Source organism: Natator depressus, chromosome 14 (assembly GCF_965152275.1).
Source record: "Natator depressus isolate rNatDep1 chromosome 14, rNatDep2.hap1, whole genome shotgun sequence".
In the NCBI taxonomy this organism is placed as follows: domain Eukaryota; kingdom Metazoa; phylum Chordata; order Testudines; family Cheloniidae; genus Natator; species Natator depressus.
The window spans coordinates 39,345,528-39,357,939 of record NC_134247.1 but is presented as its reverse complement, the minus strand read 5'-3'; the positions used below and the strand labels follow the sequence as shown (position 1 = coordinate 39,357,939).

The 12,412-nt window shown below is 49.2% G+C and overlaps 1 protein-coding gene across 1 annotated transcript; it reads right to left on the bottom strand.

The window, feature by feature from the left end:
- Positions 1-842: 842 nt before the first annotated feature.
- LOC141998533 (zinc finger protein RFP-like) lies at positions 843-11,903 on the bottom strand. Its single transcript, XM_074971396.1, has 7 exons — positions 11,451-11,903; positions 9,297-9,392; positions 6,202-6,432; positions 5,866-5,888; positions 5,100-5,215; positions 3,064-3,123; positions 843-1,683 (listed from the first exon to the last, which is right to left on the bottom strand). The coding sequence occupies exons 1-7, from the start codon at positions 11,865-11,867 to the stop codon at positions 1,169-1,171; spliced, it is 1,458 nt and encodes a 485-aa protein (XP_074827497.1). The 5' UTR covers positions 11,868-11,903; the 3' UTR covers positions 843-1,168.
- Between the last annotated feature and the right edge of the window lie 509 nt (positions 11,904-12,412).

Below are 12,412 nucleotides of genomic sequence, written 5' to 3'. Positions count from 1 at the left end.
TAAACCTGCCCTGTACCTGACTCTCCCCTCCACACAGCCACCTCTTCTTCATCCAGGTGACATCTCCCCACCCACAACTCCTTCCCTCCGGAGCATCCCTTCCCTGGTGGCCTGTAGGTCACACTCCCCAGTCCCTGGGGCTCCCTTTCCCAGGCTCCCTGCTGCTGTGGAACCTCCAGTTTCTCCCCAAACCCCCAAATCGTAATTAATTTAGTCTGTGTCCCTGCCACCCCTACTTTTGCCTGTCCCCAGCCTGGCTGTTAATTCTTCCCCCAACCCCACATAACTTCTGCCCTCAGCCTCTCCCTCAGTTCTGACCTTGCAGCCCCCACATCTGCCCCTCAGGGCCCCTTTGCTCCTCCTGCAGCTCCAGGGGTTCTTCCCCCTCCCCCCCCCATCCCTGGTTCTGCACAGAGGAAGGAGGAGAGGCTTCCAGGGGCCAAAGAGATGAGGTATGGCGGCGGGGGTGTGGGGGGAGTTGGGTAGACAGGGGTCCACCAGGGGTATAGGGATGAGCTAGAACGCTGGGTAGATGGGAATCCCCCAGGCCATAGGGGAGCTAGGATAACTGTGGCTAGAGAAGCTCATTTTTTCATCCCATGTTTTATTCCCAGTGGGCTGTTCCCCCCATGTCTCAGTGCCACTGTCTGACCCAGGATCCCCAGAGTCCTCCTGGATCATAGAGGACAGTGGCAAAGAGGCTGCAGAGTCCCTGGGGCAGTGATGACATTGGCTTCTCTACCTTGCTCACTCAATGCGCTCTATGGTTTGACAGTCCAGGGGCTGCACAGAGATGTAGGGTGACCAGATGAAACGCACAAAAGATCGGGACACATGGGGGAAGCAAGCCGGGGTGGAGTTGCCGAAGCAAAAAAAAAAAAGAAGAAACGGCGGGGGGGGGCCAAAGCCGCAATATCGGGACAAATGGCGTCCCGACTATGCACCGGTCGGGACGCGGGACAAAGAACTAAAAATCGGGACAGTCCCGATTTTATCGGGACATCTGGTCACCCTACAGAGATGAGACGAGAAGCAACCTCCAGGGACAGAGAGGCAGCATGTTAGACAGTCCACAGAAAGAGGTCATGGAGACTAGGGTGTGTGAGGCTAGAGAGGCTGATTTCAGGGCTCCAGTGGGATATTCACACACACACACCCCACCCAACTCTCAGGGAGACAGTCTGAGCTGGGATTTCCACCCCACCCGGAGCCAGGGGCGGATTCTCTCCCCAGGGACGGAGTCTGGCGGGAAAGTGAAGATCGGGGCCTCGTCACCAGCATCGATAAATGTCACCTGCCCACGGTCACAGTCCAGACAAACCCGGATCCTGCTGGGGGCCCAGCTCAGGGGCAGGGGGGTCACAGGGGAGGTGAGAGCCAGGAACTGACCCGGCCACCGTGCCACAGCCCAGATCCCCCCATCAGGGCTACGGTTGATCCCTCCCTTCCTCCCCACAGCCTCTCTGGCCACCCCCACAGCCCAGCCTGTCCCACCCTCCACCTCCACCTCCCAGCAATGTCTCCCCGAGGTGAATCCCTCACAGCCCAGCACACAGGGCTCAGTGTCAAATCTCTCAGGGTTGTTGGGCAGTCGCTGGCGTGTGTCTCCCCGTCTCACGCTTTTCCCATCCTCAGACAGTACGAGTTGGGGCTGAGCCGTGTCTGGATCCAGAGTCACATTCACTGGGGAGACAGAGAATCCGAGCATTAGGGGCAGAGCTAGGCCCTGGGGGAGGCTGGGACCATTTCTCACGCTCCCCAGCAGCCCTGATCAGCCCTGGATCCCAGGGAGTTGCCTCTGTCCTGGGCACCTGAGACTGAACAGAGATGTCACTGCAGTTCCTCACTGTTTGATAGGAGCCACTTCACTGGTTTCTCATTTGTTTGCAGAGGCTTCAGCTCCCAGCTCCCCATGCTGGGGCTGCTCCATTCCCAGCATCAGAGACACAACCAGGAAGGTATCAGAAGCTTTTAGTGAGGAGGGAGCAGAAGAGGAAGGTACCAGCTTTAAACCCCAGAGGCAACCTCCCTCCCCTAATGCAGCCTCCACCCCCAGGCCAGGGAACAGAGAGGAAGGTGCAGCAATGGGGAAGAGCCACTTTAGACCAGAGAGTAGGAGGTGGCATTGGGTGGGGTAGCCCCATCCCCAGCCCAGAGAGAAGGGAGGGGGGCAGCATCAGCAGGACAGCACATCCCCAATCCATGAAAGAGTGAGACACTCCAATGGGAGAGCCCAGCCCTGCCCAAAGGAAAGGTAGGATGTTGGAGAAGAGCGATAGGGGAGACCAGAGACGCCTACTTTGTAATTTTCCACGGGGGTGCTTGACCCTCCACTCCGCCCAAGTCCCTGCCCCGACTCCACCCTTTCCTCCAAGGCCTCACCCCACCCCATCTCTTCCTGCCCCCCCATGCACCCTTGCCCCGCCTCTTCCCACCCCCGCTCCGCCCCGTCTCATCCCATTCTGCGCCCTCCCCTGAACACCCCCCGCCCTAGCTCCATCTCCTCCCTGCAGCGCCTCCTGCACACCGCTGAACAGCTGATTGCAGTGGGCGGGAAGTACTGGGAGGGAGGGGGAGGAATTGATTGGAAGGGCCACAGGTGGGAGGGAGGCGCTAGAGGAGAGTGGGAGCAACGGCCGCCAGTGGGTGTTGAGCACCAACTCTTTTTCTGGGAGCTCCAGCCCCCGAGCACCCACGGAGTCGATGCCTATGGGGGCAACCCCCTCAGCCAGGATAAAGGACAGGGATGTGTCAGTCCTCAGGGGAAAGAGCTCTCCACTCATTCCTCTCAATATAATATTAAAAGTCCTGTCAACATCTATGAAAACCCCAGGGTCAGAGTTAAGGGTGTTTGGATGCTGTTCAGGGAGAGTGTTTTTGTTCATCAGCATGGGCATGAACTCAGCACGAAGGTAACTGTCAGGAGTATTTGTGTGACTTCAGCTTGGGATCTCCTCAGTGTTCAATGTGTTTATTTTTAGGGATCTGTGTGTCATGGTCTCTGTCGGTTTGGTTGGTAACTTTAGCTACAATCTCATGAAAATGTTTTCTCTGGACTCTCACCCTGTCTGTGTGCTCGTACAGGTTCCCCTCTTCTTGTTTCCAGTGCAGACGGCAGAGTGTCTAGAGGAGGAAAGGAGAAAAGAGAGAAGATTTCAGGCTTTCTTATTTATAGCAGCATTCCCACTCTGAACTCCTAGAACTGTGTTTCAATCATGACAGAGAAACAGACAGAGAGGCCCAGAGACACACTCAGGTATTTAATATAAACTAATCTGAAACTTTCTCTTTCTCTTCTCATTCAGGCATCTCACAGAAATGGAAGCCCCACAACCATCCCAGGACTTATAATCTCTACGGGATGTTGAGACTTCGTGAAATCCTGGCTCTAATTGTGAGCTGTTGGGTCTGTTTACTCAGCGTCTCTACAGAAAGCAGCACGATGGGGCCCTCGTCCTCCATAGGCAGAAATAGGAATAATAAATAAAATCATTTTATCCATGTGGACACTGAGGGGGGGGAAGGTTGACTCCATGGGCCAAATTCACCCCTGTACCGGCAAAAGGAGAGAGGGGAGGGGCCATTTGTGACTCCGCTGTTCCGTGGCTGCAGGGGCCGGTGCAGACCTTGGCGCAGGCTGAGGAAGTTCTGAAGCCAGCCAGAGCTACCTCCCTAGGACAGTGGTGCCCATGTGTCCTGGCCAGTGTGCAGAGTGTCAGAGGCCCAGCTTTACATGGCCCATGTCCCTCTGTCCCTGGTCCACCCCCTCCCTCATCCACCCGCCCTCACCACCCCCACCCCATTCCCAGCCCTCTCAGGAACCCGCCTTGTGCCTGCAGCTGCTGGGGAGGAGGCACAAGAGGCTGCTGTGCTGGAGGGATCCCTCACCGTGGGGGAGGGGCTTTCTTCTTCCCTATGGTCCATTTGGCCCAGACTAGTTGCCATATGGGACCAGAGCCCAATGATGGGCTGGGTCCAGCTTTAACAATTTGCCTTTAATTTACAGGCCTGTCTTTTAGGCACCTGGGGCCTGGTTCTCAGAGGGGTTGGGCACCTGCAGCTCCACTGACTCCACCTGCAGCCGTGGATGCTACACAGCTCTGGAGCACCTGCCCTGCAGCTCTCTAGTTGGGAGAGAGAAACTCAGGTGCCCCAAATTAGGCCATTTTTACTAAATACGGGCCTTAATATTGTGACCTTTGTTAAATCATGAATTAATGGGAAACATCCTGACACCTGGGCCTTGCTACATCTGCTCCATTTGTCTGCTTTCCACTAGTTATTATGTTCAGTATTGAGAATTGGTAGAAGAGTCATGCATAAGTTTGGAGAGACTGAGATTGTGCGTTTGTACTGACTGACTTGGCTTTGGCCTGGTGAGCTGTTTGCTTGACATAAGGGAAATGTTGCCTTAAGTGACCTTGTTATTAAGTGACGTGTTCATAAGTTGCTCTGTAGGACAAAGAGATGTTTTGATCACACAAAGTGCTTAAAGACAACAGACACCTAAAATGTAGTGCCAAGGAGCAGTTAGCAAAGTCCAAAAACCCACATGTGGAGACAAGGGTCAAAGTGACCTATGCATAATCGGTGGTAATAAACCAATCAGAAAAGAGAATAATAACATGGAAATTGCTTGGGCAGCAAAAGCACTGAAAATTTAAAAGTTCGTGCATGCGTATTATATGAGCTATATAAGATACTTAATAGTCATAACACTCAAAGAGGATTGGAAAAAAACTAATAAATATTTTAGTTGGCTGTGTATAATATGTCAGACATTGTAAGTGTAATGAGAGCCTCATAGGAGAAATCTACCATGACACACCTATGTCCCAGAAGAAGGCAACTGGCCAGTACGTCTTTCAGTATGTCTGTCATTTCTTACTTTCATAGTAATTGCAATTGCAAGGCATGCCTTTGGTACAAACAAAGGTTTCAGTTAATGAACCTGAGTGACTTGGACTCCGTGTGTGGCATTCTCACCCAACAATTAAATAGAGGCATTATCTAATTATGAACGAATTGGCCAGAGTCATTCTCCTCCAACAGTCCCAGAGGCTTATCCCAATTTCCCATTCTAGATCCCTTCTAGGTACCTTTGAACTTTCTCAGAGTCTCCATTAGAGCAAGAGTTTTCTGGGAGAAATCACTGAGTCTCTTATCCTGTTTAGGAGAAATCTCCACTGGCTGCTGGAACTTCCCTTTCTCACACCTGGACAGAAACAATGTCACATGGTTATATTTCATTTAGTGACACATTATAAGTTCTTGGCATGGCAGTTAAACTTTCCCCTCAAAAATCCCATTAACATTCTTCAACTCTGGCCTGGAGAGACGAGCTCTGGGGATAAAAGGGGAATTGAGTCTCTACGGCCAATTCATTCCTTGGCCTCCATGCTCTGAGGGACAGGAGGTTCCCATGTGAAGTGCTGTAGAAATCGTCCACTAAGAACTAGACTGAGACACCAACTCCCCACTCCCTAACTTATTCCACACAGTCTCAAAACAGTCGTCAGGTGGGAAAGACTCTTGAGCACTGCTGCCCTGGGCTGAATGGTGACCAGGGCCCCAGCAGTGACAGGCCCATATTCCATCCCCACAATGCTGAGGCAGACAGTCCCCCAGGGAGGTGACATCTCTAGGAAATATTTGAGGTCAGTCCTTCCCATTGAATGGATAATTCCAGAGTCTTCTATAAAATGGTGAGAACCTCAGAATAAAGTTTATCAAAGAGATTTGTATCCAAAATGTGACCTTCCCCACACATTTCGCTGTAGAGCTCTGGGGGGATGCGGTGCTAACATCATCTCCAAGGTCTTTCCTAGCATTGTGAAGTGTAAGGGGAGTGAGAGCGCCATGTACCTGCTCAGGGTGCTTCTGACATCCTAGAGGAGAGAGAGAGAGAGTATTTCAGTCCCACCTGACACACACTTAACATTCCAAAGAAGGGATATTGCAAGTATGGGGAAAAGAGGCTCTGCCCTGGCTCCAGGGCCATGTGTTCGCTGAGCTAATGCGGCTTTTCCATCTCTAATATCAAATTGTCTGTCACTCTGCAATCAACAATAGTAATTCACATTTCAGGAATGCACACGCTGAGTTACACTGAGATCTCTGACTGCTGGACCCCTGTGCGTATAATTTAGGAGCAGTCCTGTCCCTGTGTGGGGACCTGGGATGTTTCTCACTCAGTCTCACCTGCAGGAATTCACTCACTGGCTTCTGACACTTGCCCTCCATCTCACTGATCAGCTCACTGAGACGCGAAATCTCTTCAGAGAGTTTATAGACACTTTCCCTCCGTATCCTCATAACCTCCTTTTCCAGCTTCTCAAGCTGGGCCAACAGGAGTCGCTCTTGTTCTTCCAGGAACTGCCGCAGTTGCTGAAATTCAGACACAATCTTCCGCCTCTCGGGTCCTGTCTTTCTCTGTAAACAAAAACAGGGCAAGGGCTGGTCATGGACATGGCTGGAGCCTGGGGTCCTTTCACGGAGCACTGAGTGTGCAGGAGGGAGAAAGTCTTTACAAATTTTAAATCATCTTACAGTCAACAATATCCTGTAGTTACTAGAGAGAGGATTTTCTCACACCTTTCCACATTGCCATGTCTGACCTGGTTTGGATCATGCGTTATCGATGGCCTCGGAGACACAGATCCAAAGCAGCAGGAGGCAGGACTCAGCACTAGAGCTGGGTAACATTTTCTGCACTAAAAATTTTTTCCAGGGAAAATGCAGATTTGTCGACTTTGAAACGTTTTATTAATTCCTGTCACTGTCACCCAGTTGTTTTGTTACAAAAAGAAATCAATGAAAAATCAAAACATTTTCTTGTTTTAATTTTTTCCCAGGGTTTTATATTTCAAATTACTTCATGTTTGAAAATGTCCTTGTTTTTATATAATTATATATATATATATATATATTTAAATGGTCTAAACTGAAACAAAATATTTTGATTTTGTCAAAATGAAACATTTCATTTGACCAAGAAAAAGACAAATTTGTGATTTGCTGAAATTTTTATAAAAAAATAAGCTTTGATTCAACCCAATTCTTTTTAATAGTCAGCCAGTGAAACAGATCTGGTATTTGCTGAGCTCTACTCAGAACCACGTTGACAGAGACAGGTGGGGAGAAAAAAAACAAATGAAACCATGACACAAAAAACTGCAGACTCAGGCAGAGAGCTCTGCATTGGATACATTCAATTCACATTGGGAAAATGTTTATTACAGCCACTGTCCAGGCTAATTCCTGCTCTGGCACTTGGAATGCAGAAGGTGGGAGCCCGCAAGGATTCTAAAAATTAATACTGGCCACTCCAGGCTTGTATTATTTCCAAGGTTACAACTTTTCTCTGACCTTGGATGGGTAGATGCTGCCACCACCCAAGTGCAGAACCCCTTTGAGAGCCCAGGAAGGTGCACTTGGGAATTCTTCCTGTGGGGCACCCTCAAGCCCTTTCACCCCCTCCGGGGAAGAGCTGAGAAAGAAAGGGGAAATCAGCTGTTGCCACCAGCTAATTAAACACCACATGCACAAACCTCTTAACACACAAAAATCCAATCCTGTTCTGAAAAAAGTAAATTTTATTAATAAAAAAAAAGAAAGAAAATACATCTGGGAACTCAGGCTATTGCTAGATTTTAAAAGAGCCACTACAAGGATTAAGCACCAAGAACAGCTTTCTTCAGGTTCAGCTTAAAGGTGACAAGGAAAACAAAAGCACCTGGGGTTAGCAGAGTGGAGTCGACAAGCCATAAAGGAATAAAAGGTATAAACCTAATCGCATCTTCCTAGACATTTCCTGATCTACTTACATATCTGGGGTTTCAAATGAGTAGTTTCTAGGTATGAGACTGATGATTTTTTCATACCCAGCCCAAGCTTCTTACAGCAAAGCTGCTGCCCTGTCCGCCTCTCCCCGGGAGAACAACGACAGACGACAAAAGGGGAGTCTTTTCTCCATTTTAAAAAGTTCTAACCTTCCCATTGGCTCTTTTGTCCAGGTGCACTCACTTCCTGTTACTTGGGCATAGCAGTGAGACTTTTTAACCCTTTACAGGTAGAGCAATTAGAGAACAGCTACTAAGAGGGATTTTACAGCTACTGGCTGGCTGGGTGTCCATAAAATGGAGACCCCCCCCCCTTCATTTATCACAGCCACAAAAGCTGGAAATTAATTCATTAATATAAATGAAAGCTTAGAATCCGAAGAGGATCATGTTGCCCTTTTCTAGGGAGAGGATTTTTCGGGCCCTCTATGGATGTGTGCACACGTACACACACACACACACACGCACACCACACAGTATCTCAGGATCATGAAGCAGCAGACAAAAGTCTGCATTCCCAAAGGCCACAAAGCAATCATTCACAAGAGTGAAATGTGAAGGAAATAACCTGGAATAAAAGAAAAACTGTATTTAAAGAGAAACTGACTTAAGAAATAAGGAGGATGTGAGCTGTTGTGAAAGTAAGAAAATCAACATCGTTGGACAGCACCCTCAGGCATACAAGGTGAATGATAGAAATGGAGAAATTGTCAGAGCACAAAGAGACTGTAAGCCAGAAGAGAACGGAGGGATAGAACCCAAGACATCACAGCCAGGAATACGTGGCTTTATTTAAGCTGGAACTCAGAACAGTAAACAAAGATTGCACAAGAGGATTCATCAAGATATAACTAAACGTCCTCCAAACTCTGGGCTGACAGAGGCAGAGAACTGTGAAATAAGAAGTGAACGTGTAACAGTGGTGGTTTGTTCTGGGTTGGATTTTCTAATTCAAAATTCTGTTATTTCATTCGTGTTAATTGTTACCTATGAAGTGAGTTTAATTAAGGTAACAGTCGTTAATATACAGTAGATAAGAATAATAGTTTACAGTTGTTTATGGCAGTATTTTCAACCTGTGGTCCGCAGACCCAGACAATGTCTAAAAGGTCCGCAAAAGAAAACTGATTGCACAGAATTCAACTATACATACAGACAATTGATTTCCAAAGGAGTCCGTCCACACCTCCACACCTTCAAAATTTGTAAATGCAAAAAGGTTGATAACCACTCATTTATGGTGTAAGTCTAAGTAGTAATTCCTGCAAAAAAACCCTCAGTTTTGATTTATTTGTGATTATTCCCCACTGAACGAATTTCTGCTTTACCCCCAACTCATTGAGATAAAATATAATTTGGCCTCTAGATTGCCCCTGCCTCTCCTTATTGCTCTGATGCAGAACGCCCCTCCATCCGGCTCATTACACATACAGGTTAATAATGACAGGCACCTACCAGATATTCCTGGCTGCTCTTTTCTCCACTCATTTTACATCTCAGGAGCTTTTCTCTCTCTTCCCTCAGAGTATTCAAATGGGCCTGAATCATTTCCTGAAGAAACAGAAAATGATTTGAGTGGTGTTATTTTTAGTTTTAGGAGTGGGGGTGGCAGGCGGGCAGGTGCGGGGGGGCGAGGGAGGCTTTTCCAACACAAACAAACACTCTGCAGATGAGTGGAGAACTCAGTAGGTTTATGATATTAAAGAAGTGGAGTCATATTAATGAACTCTGGGAGTGTTTCATTTTCAGACTCTTTGAAGTTGTTTGACTTTGTTACTCCATTGATTTACGCCAACAGGAAACTGGCATCACATACTTGGACACAGTGAGTGGTGTGGGGGGGGGGAGGGGGGGAAGTTTGAGGGGGAGGAAGTCGGGGAGAGGAGGGACGCAGTGAGCGGTGAGGACCTATAGAGAGGGGGTGGAGTGGAGGAGAGGAGCGACTCACCAGGCAGTGGTGGGTGGAGGGGGTCTCGGGGAAGGGGCAGAGCATGGACAGGAAGAGGTGGAGCACAGGCAAGGCCACCACGGCCCAGGCATCCAGCAGCAGGTTGGCAGTGGCTGCGCCAGGGCAGACTAAAGCCTCCCCCAGCCTATTATACCCGCCGACTATGGGAGACTGGGCCATAGACTCCTCCTCCGCCTGCTGCCACTCAAGCACCTAAAACATTCCCCATAGAAAAGTACGGGCACCTAAGTCTGCACCAGAGAAAATGGACAGCTTTGAAATCTGGAATGGTGGCCACCCACGATGACCTAAGTATCGCGATTGCCAGTGTATGCAAACACAGCGCTCTTTACTTGTCCCCCACTCCAACCCCTGGTTGTTTCTTTAGCCACCTGCTGCATATCCTCTTCGTTAGACTGTGACTGTGAGCTCTCTTTGCCTGATTTCTCTGTACGGTGCCTGGGACAATGGGGCCCTAATCCCTCACTGGGGACCAGAGATGCTACTGCAATAGAAATCAGTACATTCTATTGATTATGAATTATGATTATTGTTATTTATGTCAACATGGAAACTTTAGGGGCACTGAAATCTATGGCCAAAATTTCCAAACAGAAATCTTCAGAACTGGGACTCTCTCCCTGTGCCCTCAGGAGACGTGGAAGAGGGACGATGCCGGTCAGAGGGTGGCTGGCCCTATTATGGGAGAGGGGTTTCTGCCCCACCTGTCACATGCCAGTTCTCCTCCCTAGGTGGGGAAAATGGGGAGTGGTGACCGGTGGGATCATGTGATTCAACCAGGCCTGGGGTAGGTAAAACAGAGGCCTATAGAGAGCCAGAGGGAGGAGGCTTGTGGAGAAGGCAGAGGAGGCCTTGGAGCTTCCTTGGGGTGATAAGGCCGAACTCCAGACTTGAAGTCCTGCGAGTCGCTGCTAGGAGAGCAGGGGTCTTACTAGCCCCAAAAAGCCTTTGTGGATTATTTCTGGAAACTGCAGAGGGAAACTGAGGCAGAGCCCCAGGCCAGGAGGGGGCACTCTGGAGGCAATGACCCTGCTACATGCCCCGTTGCTCTGCTGCCCCCTCCAACTCAGTCCCCGCTTCCTGCATCAGACAGATTTGCTAGGCTCTGCAGGATGGGAGCTCCACTCCAGGGCCCTCCTACGTCTCATGAGGGTGCAGCACAGCTCCCTTGGTTCTCATCTGGGTGAGGAGCTCTGCAGGAAAATGATGAAGGGGATGTGGGCCAAGAGGACAGCCACAGCTACACCTTCTGCTCCCTCAGCCCCAAGGACAGGAGCAGCATGGACATGGTGTTAATAGCTTTGGGAGATGGTGGAAGTGGGGAAGGGCAGAGAGGGGGGGTCCTTCACTGCCCAGGTCTCCACATTTAGGAAGCAGGAGGGGGTGGGGTGCAGGTTACTCACTCCCCCACACTCCAGCATGTTAGCCTTAGAATATTTATTTAGGGCCACACTTCTCACCTGCACAAGCCTTTGGAGGATTCCCAGTTGCTGGGAAACTTACTTAAGCCTGAAGTCCCTCTTTCCTCTCCAGTGGAGGCTCATTGAGTGGCTATCTGGGGCTCAAGGAAACCCTAATGCTGGGGGAAGGTGAGTTTCCCAAGGCTCTGGCTATAAAAATAACAGTTGGTCATTTCCTACCTTGAATTCTTCGGCAGCTTCTTCAGCAGGAATCACGGTGTGATCTCTGTGCTCCTTGGATCTGTCACACACCAGGCAGATGAGGATTTCGTCCTCTTTGCAGAAGAGTTTGAGAGGCTCCTTGTGTTTCTCACACAGTCTCTCTGGTCCTGGTTCCCTCCCTGTCTGCAACCTGAGTTCTCTGGCTGCTTCCACAATATTCCTGAGCTGCCTGTTCGGCCGGAGGTTCCTCTCGGGAAAGATCTCTCTGCACTGAGGGCAGGAGATGTCCGTAGCGAATCCCCACCAACACTGAGTGATGCAGGCTCTGCAGAAACTGTGATCACAGTCTAGAGACACCGGATCTTTAAAATACTCCAGACAGATGGGACAGGTCATTTCGTCCTGGAGAGTTTTTGCTGGATTTGCAGCAGCCATGGCTTCTAGTGCAAGAAAGAGACCAGAGAGGTATTTAGTTTCGTTTCTTTCTTGTCAGGAATGGGCTGATTGAATTTGGCACACTCATTAGGCATTTCTTTTCTGGGTGCGGTCTCATGCTGTTTGTTTTTTGTAGATTGAAAAGAATAATAGAATCATAGACTCATAGAATATCAGGGTTGGAAGGGACCTCAGGAGGTCATCTAGTCCAACCCCCTGCTCAAAGCAGGACCAATCCCCAATTAAATCATCCCAGCCAGGGCTTTGTCAAGCCTGACCTTAAAAACTTCTAAGGAAGGAGATTCCACCACCTCCCTAGGTAACACATTCCAGTGTTTCACCACCCTCTTGGTGAAAAAGTTTTTTCTAATATCCAACCTAAACCTCCCCCACTGCAACTTGAGACCATTACTCCTTGTCCTGTCCTCTTCTACCACTGAGAATAGTCTAGAACCATCCTCTCTGGAACCACCTCTCAGGTAGTTGAAAGTAGCTATCAAATCCCCCCTCATTCTTCTCTTCTGCAGACTAAACAATCCCAGTTC